Genomic DNA, 13,597 nt, shown 5'->3' with positions numbered 1-13,597 from the left:
ATCAGAATATCTCATTGGGACAATGAAATAGTACAACACTATACGTCTCGTTCTAGAACACAGCTCTTGCAGCGTAATATAAAACGCTAACAATGTTATTGACAAGGCTATAAACGTGGACAACTTTAAAGCTTTTACACGGTCCTTAACCGACCGAGGACTTTTTGGCGGGAACGCGAGGAGTGAAGTTGTGTGTGCTTTATTTTGTCTATTTAGTGTTTCTTCAGGTTTAAATGTGTATATACTAACGTAACTTTTTTTTTTTATTGCTTAGATGCGTGGACGAGCTCACAGCCCACCTGATATTAAGTGGTTACTGGAGCCCATAGACATCTACGACGTAAATGCGCCACCCACCTTGAGATATAAGTTCTAAGATCTCAGTATAGTTACAACGGCTGCCCCACCCTTCAAACCGAAACGCATTACTGCTTCATGGCAGAAATAGGCGGGGCGGTGATACCTACCCGTGCGGACTCACAAGAGGTCCTACCACCAGTAACTATGTAATAACGGTGGTTTATTAACTGTTTAATATCTGTGAAAGTGCGCAAATATGGGAAAATGAAACAACGCCGCTGAACGTAACTTCTCGGGATCCTCCAAAAAGTCTCAGTAAATGACCACCATTTTACTGAGATTATATTTCATCCCATATCATCTCATCTCATTTCATTTCATTTTGTTTCATATGAGTCGTCTATTATCAAAGGTGGCAATCTGTGCATTTGGACAAAAAAATGTTATTGATATGTCAATACAGATTGATTTGAATATAATCGTCTCCTTCAAAGAATACGGTTCAAAACCTGCATTAAATAAAGCTTAATAGTTACCCTGTTATTTATCTAAGATGTCGTTCCGAAGACTTTTGTGACTGCCAATGGAATACAAAGTCAATAATTCGTTTTTCTGATTTACCAATATTGTTCAAAAGTCAGATTGCCGGCTTTGATAATAGACGACTCATATCATGTTTCATATTAATCAACTTCATTTTATTTCATAATATCATATTTTTTTTATTGCTTAGATGGGTGGACGAGCTCATAGCCCACCTGGTGTTAAGTGGTTACTGGAGCCCATAGGCATCTACAACGTAAATACGCCACCCACCTCGAGATATAAGTTCTACTGTCTCAGTATAGTTACAACGGCTACCTCACCCTTTGAACCGAAACGCATTACTGCTTCACGGCGGAAATAGGCAGGGTGGTGGTACCTACCCGTGCGGACTCCCAAGAGGTCCTACCACCAATGATTACGCAAATTATAATTTTGCGGGTTTGATTTTTATTACACGATGTTATTCCTTCACCGTGGAAGTCAATCGTGAACATATTTTGTCGAGTAGTATTTCATTAGAAAAATTGGTACCCGCCTGCGAGATTCGAACACCGGTGCATCGCTACATACGAATACACCGGACGTCTTATCCTTTAGGCCACGACGACTACATCTTCATATCAACATTTTTTCATTAAAATTAAAATAAGACTTCACCTAAAGGTCTTAGTTACCAGGTCATAAAAACCCTTAAAAAAATATTTAAAATTTAAATTGGCCCATTGCTTAAAAAGGTTGCTCACCCTTGCACTAGGGAGTTACAAGTTAAATATTACTGGCATATAAGGGGTGTAGATCGCCTTGTATTACCAAACTTGTAGGTCCAGTAGCTACATAAAAGCCAATTGTATTTTCTTTTGTCGATATTAAATTTCTGAACAGATTTGAAATGAATAGCAAACGTAAATATTGTGAATGGCAATACTCATACAGATGTTGTAAACATTTTAACATTTGTAACATACATTGAGGACGCAGTGTGAATTTAAAAAATCTTAATTAACTATGAAATGAAAATAAAACAATATTAATTTACTCATTTAATTAACAAAACATGTCTTTTTATCGTGTTGATGTATCGCAAATCCGCTACCTAAATACATAATAAATTAAAAGGAGTAAAATCCGCTATGTCGGTACATTGAAAAACAAAATAGTAATAAGAAAGGGCTGAAAGGTTAAGTAAAGATTTATTTTCGTGCAAATCTTCGGGAATACTTAATTAATTTTCATATTTATTATTACATATTCAACAGGTACCTAAACATATCGAGGGATGAAAGACTATTAGTTAATACACGACATTTATCTTTGTAATTAAACATCCCTTTTAGTTGGTATTAGAATAAAAAATTAGGTGTTATAATTGAACTTCAATTACGGTTACCACACTCAAATAGTTGAGGAAGTTTTTTTTTTGTTAGATATATTTTTTCCAAAATTTTAAACTTTAAATGGCTCTCTTGTAAAGTTGCAAAAATGACGCTTAAACCAAATAAATTTTCATCCCTCTAAAATTAAATATCGATTTAGATAACATAAGGTTGTTTAATTAAAATCGAATGTTACAATAAAGTTATCGTCATAGTTGGAATGTACTTTGATACTGTTGTTAGAAGTTCGATAACTAATAATAATATTATATTGTTATTACGGAAGTAGCCCTGTCTGTCTGTATGTTACGTTTTAACATACAAACCAAAGTCGATTTCGAGGACGTCCGTTCGTGAAAATTGTAGAAGCTACCTTTTATCCCACTACTCATCGTGGGTCCCCACCAATGCGATATAAAGTGCAGTCAACGCGGGCGGAAAGCTAAAACAAAACAGCGAAGGTATCTACACGTCACCATCGTCAACAGACCGAAATATGTATGGAAATGGTACTGCAAGGTAGAGGGGGAAGAGATCGACCGAAGAAGACTTTGTACTGGTGGTAGGACCTCTTGTGAGTCCGCGCGGGTAGGTACCTACCACCTACCCTGTCTACTTCTACCGTGAAGCATAAATTCGTTTCGGTTTGAAGGGTGGGGCAGCCTTTGTAACTATACTTGAGATCTCAGAACTTATATCTCAAGGTGGATGACGTGATTAAAAGTGATTATCCAAAACTCTCCACAGCTGTATTACAACAATAAAGTCTTCTCTCAACTTTTACCAAGAAAATGGTATGACCCTACCAAGATAAACCATACATTAAAGAAGCGCAACCTATTAATGTAGAAATGTTAAGTTTCACCAACAACAATGTACCTCGGATGTTTCTTCTTAGGAACGAACTGTATCTCTCTATCTATCTATATAACCAACGCTATATCTATATGATGCTTTAACGACCCGGTACAGCCAGCAAAAAAATTAATATTATTAGAAACGAGTTTTTTTTTTATTGCCTTTGTAGGCAGACGAGCGTACGGCCCAACTGATGGCAAGTGGTTACCGTCGCCCATGGACTTCAGCAATGCCAGGGGCAGAGCCAAGCCGCTGCCTACAAATATTTCCTTTTTTGCGATTTCAAAATTCCACGACAATTAATTATTTTACACTGACATATTTATGAATAGCTCTTGAAATGCATTAAACCCTAATCGCGTTTTCTTTCATTTTCCAATATAATAACATACATAATCAGTTCCTAACCAAAAATATCGATAAAACAGCACAAAGTTTGTGTCCAAAATTGTAATATATTATTAGCTTAAAGAACGATTGTGCAACCGCTAAAAACTATTTTAAAAGTTAACAATTATAAGGCCACGTGGAACTAACGTTTATTTTTAACCCTTCGACTGCCATGTAGTTGATCAGTTTCCCTACGCGGCACACTGGAGTAATTATGTCGATTTCTGTTACTAAGCGCCTGAATTGCCCAACTTTGCCATTATTGTTCTTATTCTTTTGTTTCTTAATGTATAAGTTCTAAGGTCTCAGTATAGTTACAGCAGCTACCCCAACCTTCAAACCGAAACGCATTACTGTTTCACGGCAGAAGTGGTGGTACCTACCCGCGCGGACTCACAAGATGTCCTACCACCAGTAATCGTGGTGGGTGCAAGGTGGGTGGCGCATTTACGTTGTAGATGTCTATGGGCTCCAGTAACCACTTAACACCAGGTAGGCTGTGAGCTCGCCCACCCATCTAAGCAATAAATAAATAAAAATAACAAAAAGGTATATTTTAGTCTTTTAGGTATCTTAGAAATAGATTCACTCTCAGTATCTTCGGATTCGTCTTTCCCATTCTTTACTAGATGTTCCGGCGCCTTAGTAACAGAAATCTGCATCATTACTTCAATGCGCTTCCTCCCGATCCACTAACGATGCTTTTAGGTGCCTCAAGCACCGGTCATCGTTCTCGTCGAATCCGTCGCTTGCGACGAAGGGCTCGACGAGTAAACTAACCCTCAGACACAGCCCACTGAGTTTTTCGGCGGATCTTCTCAGTGGGTTGCGTTTCCGATCGGGTGGTAGATTCTGCGAAGCACGGCTCTTGTTAGGGTTCGTGTTAGCAACGGCGTCAGGTTTGAGCCCCGTGAGCTCACCTACTAGTTAAGGTTACGCTGAAATAGCATCTCAAGGCTCTCAGCTTAGGTAGGAAAAAAAAAGAAATCAATGCGCCACATAGGTCGCCAGTGACCTACACAGCAGCCAAAGTGTTAAGATTGTGAAAACGAATAGAACGCGCTTTTTAACGCGATAGAATGCTATTTATTTGCCTTAAGTCACAGTCTGATAGTGAACGATAGCAATGTGATTTTTGCGTTTCAGTCTATAAATCTACGGAAACATTGAAATTAGATTTACCCATACGTAATAAAAACGTTAAAATAATATTAATTTAATTATTTATTCAATGATTGCGTAATATTTCTTTGCCTTTACTACAAATTCTATGAGGTACCGGTACGAATTTTACTGATTTTTTTATTTCAAATTAGATTCCCTCGATACGCATTCTTTATAACATCTAAAACTATTATAATCAACGTCATCGCAATGAAACTTAAAAACTGTGAAAATTTAGACTGCACTAAACACACACTAAGGCTTCCCGTGCACTAGGGCAGCCAATTGGCTGTGCGCAGCCACAGCGAGCGGGTGTTGACGAATGTATGTGGCTGCTATCAGTCCCCGCACACTTGCTGTAGCAGCCAATGCATATTCGTTTTGTCAAATGTTAGTTATATGACACGGCATGCTTGCAGAATCTCTTGTATTTAAAAAAACCGGTCTGAGTATGTATTGACATCTTTAAAATAGTTATAGAAGTCTTTCCCAAAGTGGGCGATAACGCCCCCTTGTGGGTGCTGTAGGCCTAATGGGGGGCGGTAAGGGACCAAGAAAAAAATGGGGGCGTTGTGTAGAGGCTTGGAAGATGATTTTTAATTTCATCTAGGAACTCTTAGACACGACTGAGCTCTCGCTATAGCGGTTTTTAAGTAGGTATAATAAATGTGGGCGCTAAAAAATAATATATTCTCACAGTGGGCAGTAGACAAAATAAGTTTGGGAGCCACTGTTACAGAATAAGCCTTTTGAATGCCGTTCTAGAAAAAGAGGATGAATCCATTGTCTTTGCTTTGCGTTTTTTACGAGATAAAGTCCAAATCGCTTGACGAAAGGATCATAAATGGGCGTCGATTGGCTGCTATAACTGGCTGCTCAAATATTTCGGTTGCCGTAGCCAGGCTGCCTAGTGCGCGGAGAGCCTAAGTAAGACAGTTTTGTATTTAGTCCGTTTGACTTATTGATTTCTTTTGTCAGCCTTAAATCATTATTAGCTATAAACCCGACTTTCATTTCATAGACTAGACAATGTAATCTCGAATTCTGATGAACACGTTACTCTTGACACCTTAATGTAGACCTTACTTAATGCAGACCATTGTAGACTATCATACAAACGATACATTTGCATTCTGTTATCTGTGTACTAAGTGCGAGTTTTTTAACGTTCTCGATAGCGTAAAAGTTAACTCAGATTTGTATGCAGTCGGAACAGCGCCCCTAGCGGCAAACGTAGACAAACGTTTCAACTCCATACAAATTTGAATTAACTTTTACGTTATCGAGAACGTTAAAAAACTCGCACTAAGCACACTGAGTATCGTCCAATATAGACGTTATATTGAACGTTCAAATTGCTGTAACAAATTTGAAAACATAAAGTCCACTGTACATTAACAGTCGAAATTTCAATATTTTTATCGAAACACATATACATATAAATATATTAAATAAAATTTTGTGTTTGAAGTAAGTTTCACTGATGAATACTCAGGTTTAAATAAATTTCGAATTAAAAGATGCGTTTTTACATTTACATTAAGGCGTACGAACGATTTTCTTTTGAAAAACAATACTGAAATTTGAAAAAAATGTGTAAAATTTTTTTTGGCCCTGGTACTACGAGTATTTGAATTACTAACCGATAAAGGTAAGTGAAGTATTCTTCAGCATTTTTTTTAAATGACGACATTGTAATTTAGATATAGGTATACAACTCGATAGTTGGAATCTAACAATCAGAAATGAAAAATACTCCAGTTATGTTAGATAGAAAAGTGTACGGAGCACAAATATTAAAAAAGTTTAGAATCTTAACCCGAAGTTATTATTCGCGTGCATATTTTGCTCAATTTGTCCACAAAAAGTCTGCAGGAACTAAGAAAATTATTATATGAATTATTAGACTATTCAAAACGCCAGAAACTGTAGCATAAATAAAATAAATAGGAAGTTAATCGAAAGAATAAACCCGCAAAAGTTAAGTTGTATGCTTGAAACACAGGAGGAATGTCGTATAAAAACTCGTCTCGTATATAAAATTGAGGGACTTGTCAATATTTCCTAAAAAGATTTTTGTTTAGTAGTAAAATCTACATTGATAGAAGACTACATTCGAATCGAGACTTGGCTGTATGGGCTACGTTCCCTTTGGCTGTCCGGTCGGACGAGTAAAACAACAAAAACCGCTTCTGCTCTTCATAACGATTTCATTAACTTTCACAGAATATGAATACTCAACTTAAATGCGATACAGAAACCGAACACGGATTCTTGTTCGGTAATTTAAAAATTCTGTAAACTACATTCTAATTATACTAGTGTCTGAATTTCAATACACGTAAAAGGAATCTTCGAAGTAATCACTCTGTAAGTCCTCAAAAAAAGCTTCATTTGTTCTGCTTTTTTTGTAAGTTGTATATTAATGCCACTAATACCATAAGTCTGAACTATTTTCATTTCGTCAACACAATCATTCATATGTCATCATGACGCTAATGGATGTAACCTAAATATTCCACAACTTTTTGAAGTAAAATTTATTTACTCTCGCTTGACTTGGGGAGTAAGAGTGAATGCGTGTCGAGAGTGTTACGAAAATTGTGATCAGGCAAGGGGAACGAAAGTTGAGAGGGAGATATAAGTTAGTGAAGATAGAAAGAGAGAGTTACGTTTCGTATATTACTGTAGGAGCAAGAGAGAAGGTGCGAGCACACATTTCCTTTCTCTCATAGCCGGTGACGTTTTATTTAATCTAAGACACAGTGTAGGCTTATTGTGTGTATGATACTGTCAGAGCAATTTCTCAGTGGGTCGCGTTTCCGATTCGATGGTAGAAGCACTGCTCTTGCTAGGGCCAGTGTTAGTAACGCCTCCTGGATTGAGCCCCGAGAGCTTACCTAAGAGTTACGCCGACATAGCCTTCCAAGGTTATCAGCATACGTAGGAAAAAAAAGGAGCAAGAGAGAGCAGTGACAATTTCACAAATGTAAAAGTGACATAACGTAAGCAAATACGAAAAACGTCATCCCCAAACTTTGGCATTAGTGGCATAATGTCAAACATTTCTAATAACGTTTCAGGCGGACCACCCCGAGGATCCGTCTTCCGTGCATTACGTACCGAGTAACAAATTACAAAACAGAGTCTCGACTTTAAAATGTCCTCAGACTCCGCTAGTCTCATAGACGTTTAAATAATCAACATTTAAATTGTTTAAAAAAATCCACATAAACATTTTTACAAGAAGAAAAGCACTGTAGTGCGTTGCGCTTCTGCGATAGTTTGCGAGACGCAAAATAAAACGTGAATCCTAGGTGCACTTATCGGTTGTTACCGTTAATTGTATCGAGAATGAACGAGGAAAATTTTAGTTTTTTTTTAACTCTGAATAATTGGTATGAAGGAACACTCGATTTTATTTTGCATCTCGTAAAAGCGATCACATCGCTCGAATTATCTAATCAACTATATTTACAGAAGTGAGCATTTATATTACATACAATACAATTAGATATATAATTCTATACATTACAAATCTCAATTCTTATTTTTAACATTATCGTCTATGGTTTTGCACTAGACATGCTCGTCGGTATGTCACTCGGGGCACGGCACATCGAACGAAGCGACGGTGGGCGACAATGGCGGTCGAGGCCTGTCGTTTAACTCATATTATTGTCGTCATATTGCAATACGGGAATACGATCAGCGTTCAGTTTCTGATTGAGGTTCCTTAAATAATATTATCTGTCTTTTACGAGAACAGGAACGTTAAAGAACACGGCACTAGATCCCCGAGACACACACAACGCACAGTGGGACAGTGGGTACAGTCACGCGTCGTGCAGCAACACGATGAGCGAGCGGGGCGGGGCGGCGGGCGGCGCCGCGCACCTGCACTAGTCGCGCTCCGGGCGGTCCCGCCGCGGCCGCGCCCACGTGTTCACGCAGCCGTCCGCGCACGCCGTCACCAGGTACTCCGCGCGGAACAGCAGCGCCGTCAGCCGCTCGTGCGCTATCTTCTTGCACACCAGCGGCTCCAGCACCGGGCACTCGTCGAACCGCGGACACGCCGCCGTGCCCATCAGCCGCAGCGCGTCCCCTCCCCCTCCCGCGGCTCCACCTGCGGCCCCCGCACCGCCCGCGCGTCCGTCGCTGCGCCGGGCGTCGCGCCGGTCGCCGAACGAGAAGCCGGCGAGCCGCTGCGTGAGCGAGCCGGCATCTTCTTTGTGTTTACGGCGCTGCGGCTCGGCGCGCGGCACTGTGCCGTTTGGAGCGGCGAGGGGAGGGGCTGGTGCAGCCGGAAGCGGCGCCCTGCCTCGCGCTCGTAGAACGTCTTCGGTGAGATCCCAGAGACAGAGCTGCGTGTCCTGTGAGACGCTGCCGAGCCGATAGCAATGGGAATCGCCGGCTTCCGCCTCGAAACCGACCGCGTACGGATCGAAGGCAACGACGGAGACCCAGGAGCGGTGTCCCTGGCCGCGTGCGACCACGCGTCTCTCGGCGAGCGCCCACACCGTGACGAGATCATCTTCGCCGCCGACGACGACGTATTTGCCATCGGGCGACCAGCAAACGCAGAGGAATCCACCGAAGTAGGAGCGCGCCCGGCCGACAAGCTCCATCGTGTCGTAGTGAAATACGCGAAGAAAGCCGTCCTGCGAGACGACAGCAAGGTTGGCCCCGCAAGGGGAAAATGCAAACTCGTTCACACAGGATCCATCTCCAACTAGCCAGCGATAAAGTGGGTTGCGTGTTGACTTGGCCCGACAGGTACTAATGACATAGCCTTCGCCTTGCTTGAAAGGCTGGTATTGTGGTGCACCTGAACCACAGCCAAGTTCCTCATTGTAAACATAAAGCTGTCCACTCGCATGTGCTGCTATGAATAAGTTGCTTGACCCTGGCACCCACTTGATACATGTCACTCGACTTTTGTCTATCAGTCTCTGAGAAAATTTCACATATGATTAAATTGTTGAGGAATTCAAATATGTAACTTGGGAAAAGAAATTCTCTATAATAATGTAGGGGAATGATACCCCGCCCCGCTTAGCTTACTATGCATTTATAGTAATGAGCAACATACGTAAGTCAGTCAGTGGTTAACGTATGTCGTTAACGTCAGGGTCACCAGTGTGAGGTTTGCTGATGTAGAGGTTTTATTGTGCGCTCTCCTCCGGAAACCTCATCAGAGTGGTCAATAAAACACTGAATATGATTATTATAATATGTTTATTCGCGGTCAGCAACCGCGGTGGATCGCTGTACGTTAACCACTGACTGACTAACGTATGTTGCTCATTACTATAAATGCATAGTAAGCTAAGCGGGGCGGGCTATCATTCCCCTACAATAATATACATTTAAGAGTCAGAGTAAATAAATAAATAAATATTTACTAACAGCCACGCCACGTTAACTGGTCCCGTGATAAGTTCGTAAAGAACTTGTGTTACAGGTACCAGATAACGGAAATAAATGTAAGATTTTTATTATACACATACACATATTTAATATACATCCATAACCCTGGAAAAGACATTTATATTTATCATACAAATATCTTCCCTTGGCGGGATTCGAACCCGCGACCCCCTTGTGTAGTGACCATGTCACTTACCACTACACCAGACAGCCGTTATGTGTTGTATGTTAAGTGTGTATGTATCTTTCTTAAATACTCTTAAATGACTGGACCAATTTTAATAAAGTTTTCAGGAAAACTTCAGATTAGTCTAGGATAATCCCGTGGAATTTTATAGCAGTTGAATCGAATTCAAAACAAAGATCAGTGAGCAAAGTGGGCCTGATAGTCCTATATAAAGGATTTTTGCTTTTTCATATTATTCTTTTATTAAAACATCACAATGTGTAAGGCACCAGTTGCTTTAAGACATGAGTTTTAAGTCTTAATTATATTATTTAATGGCATTCCCACTCTTCACACTCAAACCCATGAGTGCTTCATAGCATACATAAGACAGCATCGTGGTGTGATGGCCAATGTAAACAAGACAGTTCTCATCATCATCAAAGTGAATCACTATACTTTATCATCACAAGAAAAATTATAAGTAAATATAATAGAATATATTTCCCGTTTGTAAGAGTAAAAGAGCTCAATTATAATAATTTTGTTTTTTATTCAATACATTTACAGTCCATCTAATATCAAACAATTAGACAAAAAAGTTGAGATATTGTGCATTAAAACAATAGCTATGTTGCTGTATTGTATGCTGTATTACCAGAACACATAAAGTGCTTATTGAGGTAATGGGGTCATATACTTTCTTGTTAGCTCATAAGACTATTTACGAAACAGGAAATAAAAAGAGAAGTTGGATTTAATAGAAAAAAGGATTTAGGAAAGCAGAAAGCAGATTTCACATGCTCACTCAGCTTGAGGTCAATTAGGTAGTTTCTGATTAATCACACAACAGAAAAATCCCATGTAAGGTCATATGAGGCTTATAAAATCAAAGGCAGCTAAACACCATAATGTCGTAAAATGTATTAACAATGGCTCTATCTTGTTTAGTTAGTTGAACATGCTTTAGTGTTTTCATGTTATAACAAATGCAGCTAAATCTCTAACAAATTCAGTTCAAAAAAGTTAAGTTTACTCTGTATTAAGTACTAATAAACGAAGTTTTATCATTTAAAATTCAGATCATTAGTAATATTCTCATTCTTTATAAATCTGTTTTAAAATAAAGAATATCGTAGCTATACGAACAAAGTTATTTCAGATTCTCAAACCGGGTGTTGCTAACACTGGCCCTAGCAAGAGCGGTACTTCGATGGATCAGGAGGGTCCGTAATGACGTATGTAGGGCCGGTTTTTGTAGTTTACCTGAATATTTGACAGACTTGGATATAGCTGCCTTTGATTTTATAGGCCTCATATATCAGTTCTACGGTTTTTGTAGTTTACCTGAATATTTGACAGACTTGGATATAGCTGCCTTTGATTTTATAGGCCTCATATATCAGTTCTAATCACTATCTCTTTATTTTTAACTTTCATTTCTATATTAATTACTTTATGAGTTTATTTGAACAAAAATTGTATTACTCACCTCTTCGTTGTATAATTTACTTAATTCTTTTTTAATAGGGTCTATTAGTTGTATTTGGCCAGTAGAAAATCCTATAACTAATGATACACTATCAGCCGTCATTGTGACAGTATTGAAATCATGACATGTAGGATTAGTTCCTTTGTACATTTTCTTGTCTACAGGTTTGGTGAGATCAGCTGCCTGAAAAAATAACAGTATCACTAGTTATCTTACTGCTGTAGGCCTTTAGAAATCTCTTGGACACCACAATAAAAATGCTAATGCCCACTTCAAGACAAATTATTGAAATATCAATTGTATTGGTAAAACAGCTACTCTTTGTTTTAAAATATACTAATATTTAATGCAGTATGAAGGCAGTTAGTGTTATAGTCATTCTTATGGACTCACAGAAAAAGACTACCCACTAGTAGTTACAAATAAAGGCATTACAAACTAGGTATTTTCATAAGGTATAGAAATAAGTGATGATATTTCTGCTAAGGAGGAATGATACGATATTAACTATTTCAAGTAGTCTTATATTCATATCATATTGTTTGTAGTTAGACACAATAATAAAATTAGTATCCTCTAGTCCAGTTGATTATGCACATGATATTTTTCTCTTTAATTTGGTAAATAAACAATGATTACCTTTTTGACACCTCTGTACACGTAAACATAGAGTTCTTTGCCATGATTGAAACATATTCTGTCGTCCGAGTTTTGAGAGTCCGAGTTTCCGACTCCAGGACTTGGCGGCAATGACACCAGAGACACGCGGACGTGCGAAGACCCCGACCCGCTGGTATAACCCACGCGATTTGGTCTTGAGTACTCCGACAAAGTCATCAAGCGGTAAGTCCCTTCGCGTGTCACAAACTGAGTCTTTACTTCGTCCTTCCCTCCAGAGTCCGATTGCACAGCCATATTAACATATTATCCTGTTATTATTCATGGAGACTGCTGCAAGAGAAGCTCCGATTGCGTTTGATAGATTAAACAGTCTGCCAGCCGGATTCCCACCGGTCGCACACGATTGCCATCACTTGTTCACACGTGTTCGAGTATTAAATTCATTCACCTATCATACGATAAGTCTGTTTGATTACCGTTTTTTAATTATAAGCGTTGATTGAAGTGAAAAGTTGTATGCAGTCACAAGTCAGGTGTCGATGCTTGACAACTTGACGAAATGACAAGTGACAACGTCTTAAATGTTATGTGTATTATCTGTGTTTTTTTTTTATTACTTAAACGGGTAGACGAGCTTACAGCCCACCTGGTGTTAAGTGGTTACTGGAGCCCATAGACATCTACAACGTAAATACGCCAACCACCTTGCGATATAAGTTCTAAGGTCGCAGAATTGTCACAACGGCTGCCCCGCCCTTCAAACCGAAACGCATTACTGCTTCAGGGTAGAAATAGGCAGGGTGGTGATACCTACACGTGCGGACTCACAAGAGGTCCTACCACCAGTAATTACGCAAATTATAATTTTGCTTGTTTGATATTTATTAGTACGTATTTCATTAGAAAAATTGGTATCTGCCGGCGGGATTCGAACACCGTTGTATCGCTAGATCGATAGATTGAATAACATTAATACAAACTCTGAAAACTGTTTTAGACAACTACCTATGAAAACTATCCATGAAAACGCGCCTAATTAGACGCGCTAGGACTTACCGCTTGATTTAACTTTTAAATTTTATGACGTAGAGAATGAAAAAACACGATAGAAGTCCCTCTCAATTCATAAGTTTTTAAGTTATGGGCCTTACCAGAAGGCTCAAAATCACTCTCAGAGCAAAGGGGAGGGGACGAGCTATGGTTGGAGTTTCCCTGCAAAATCTAATAAGAATGAGAGGATTCGTAGAAGAGCAGAGG

General features: G+C 39.3%; 1 protein-coding gene across 1 annotated transcript; it reads right to left on the bottom strand.

Annotated features, from left to right (window-relative positions):
- Positions 1–1,871: 1,871 nt before the first annotated feature.
- Positions 1,872–12,890, bottom strand: LOC101740859 (WD repeat-containing protein 20). Its single transcript, XM_004924033.4, has 3 exons — positions 12,359–12,890; positions 11,720–11,902; positions 1,872–9,583 (listed from the first exon to the last, which is right to left on the bottom strand). Exons 1-3 carry the CDS (start codon positions 12,632–12,634, stop codon positions 8,534–8,536), a joined length of 1,509 nt encoding a protein of 502 aa, XP_004924090.1. The 5' UTR covers positions 12,635–12,890; the 3' UTR covers positions 1,872–8,533.
- Positions 12,891–13,597: the final 707 nt, after the last annotated feature.

This window comes from Bombyx mori, chromosome 25 (genome assembly GCF_030269925.1).
Source record: "Bombyx mori chromosome 25, ASM3026992v2".
NCBI lineage: Eukaryota > Metazoa > Arthropoda > Insecta > Lepidoptera > Bombycidae > Bombyx > Bombyx mori.
The sequence above is the reverse complement of the archived record's forward strand: the minus strand, read 5'-3'. Positions and strand labels throughout refer to the sequence as shown.

Coding starts and splice junctions, on each gene's coding strand:
- LOC101740859 (XM_004924033.4), bottom strand. CDS start 12,634: ATGGCTGTGCAATCGGACTCTGGAGGGAAGGACGAAGTAAAGACTCAG. Junction 11,903..12,358: donor TGTACAGAGGTGTCAAAAAG/GTAATCATTGTT, acceptor TTATTTTTTCAG/GCAGCTGATCTCACCAAACC. Junction 9,584..11,719: donor GTAAATTATACAACGAAGAG/GTGAGTAATACA, acceptor AAATTTTCTCAG/AGACTGATAGACAAAAGTCG.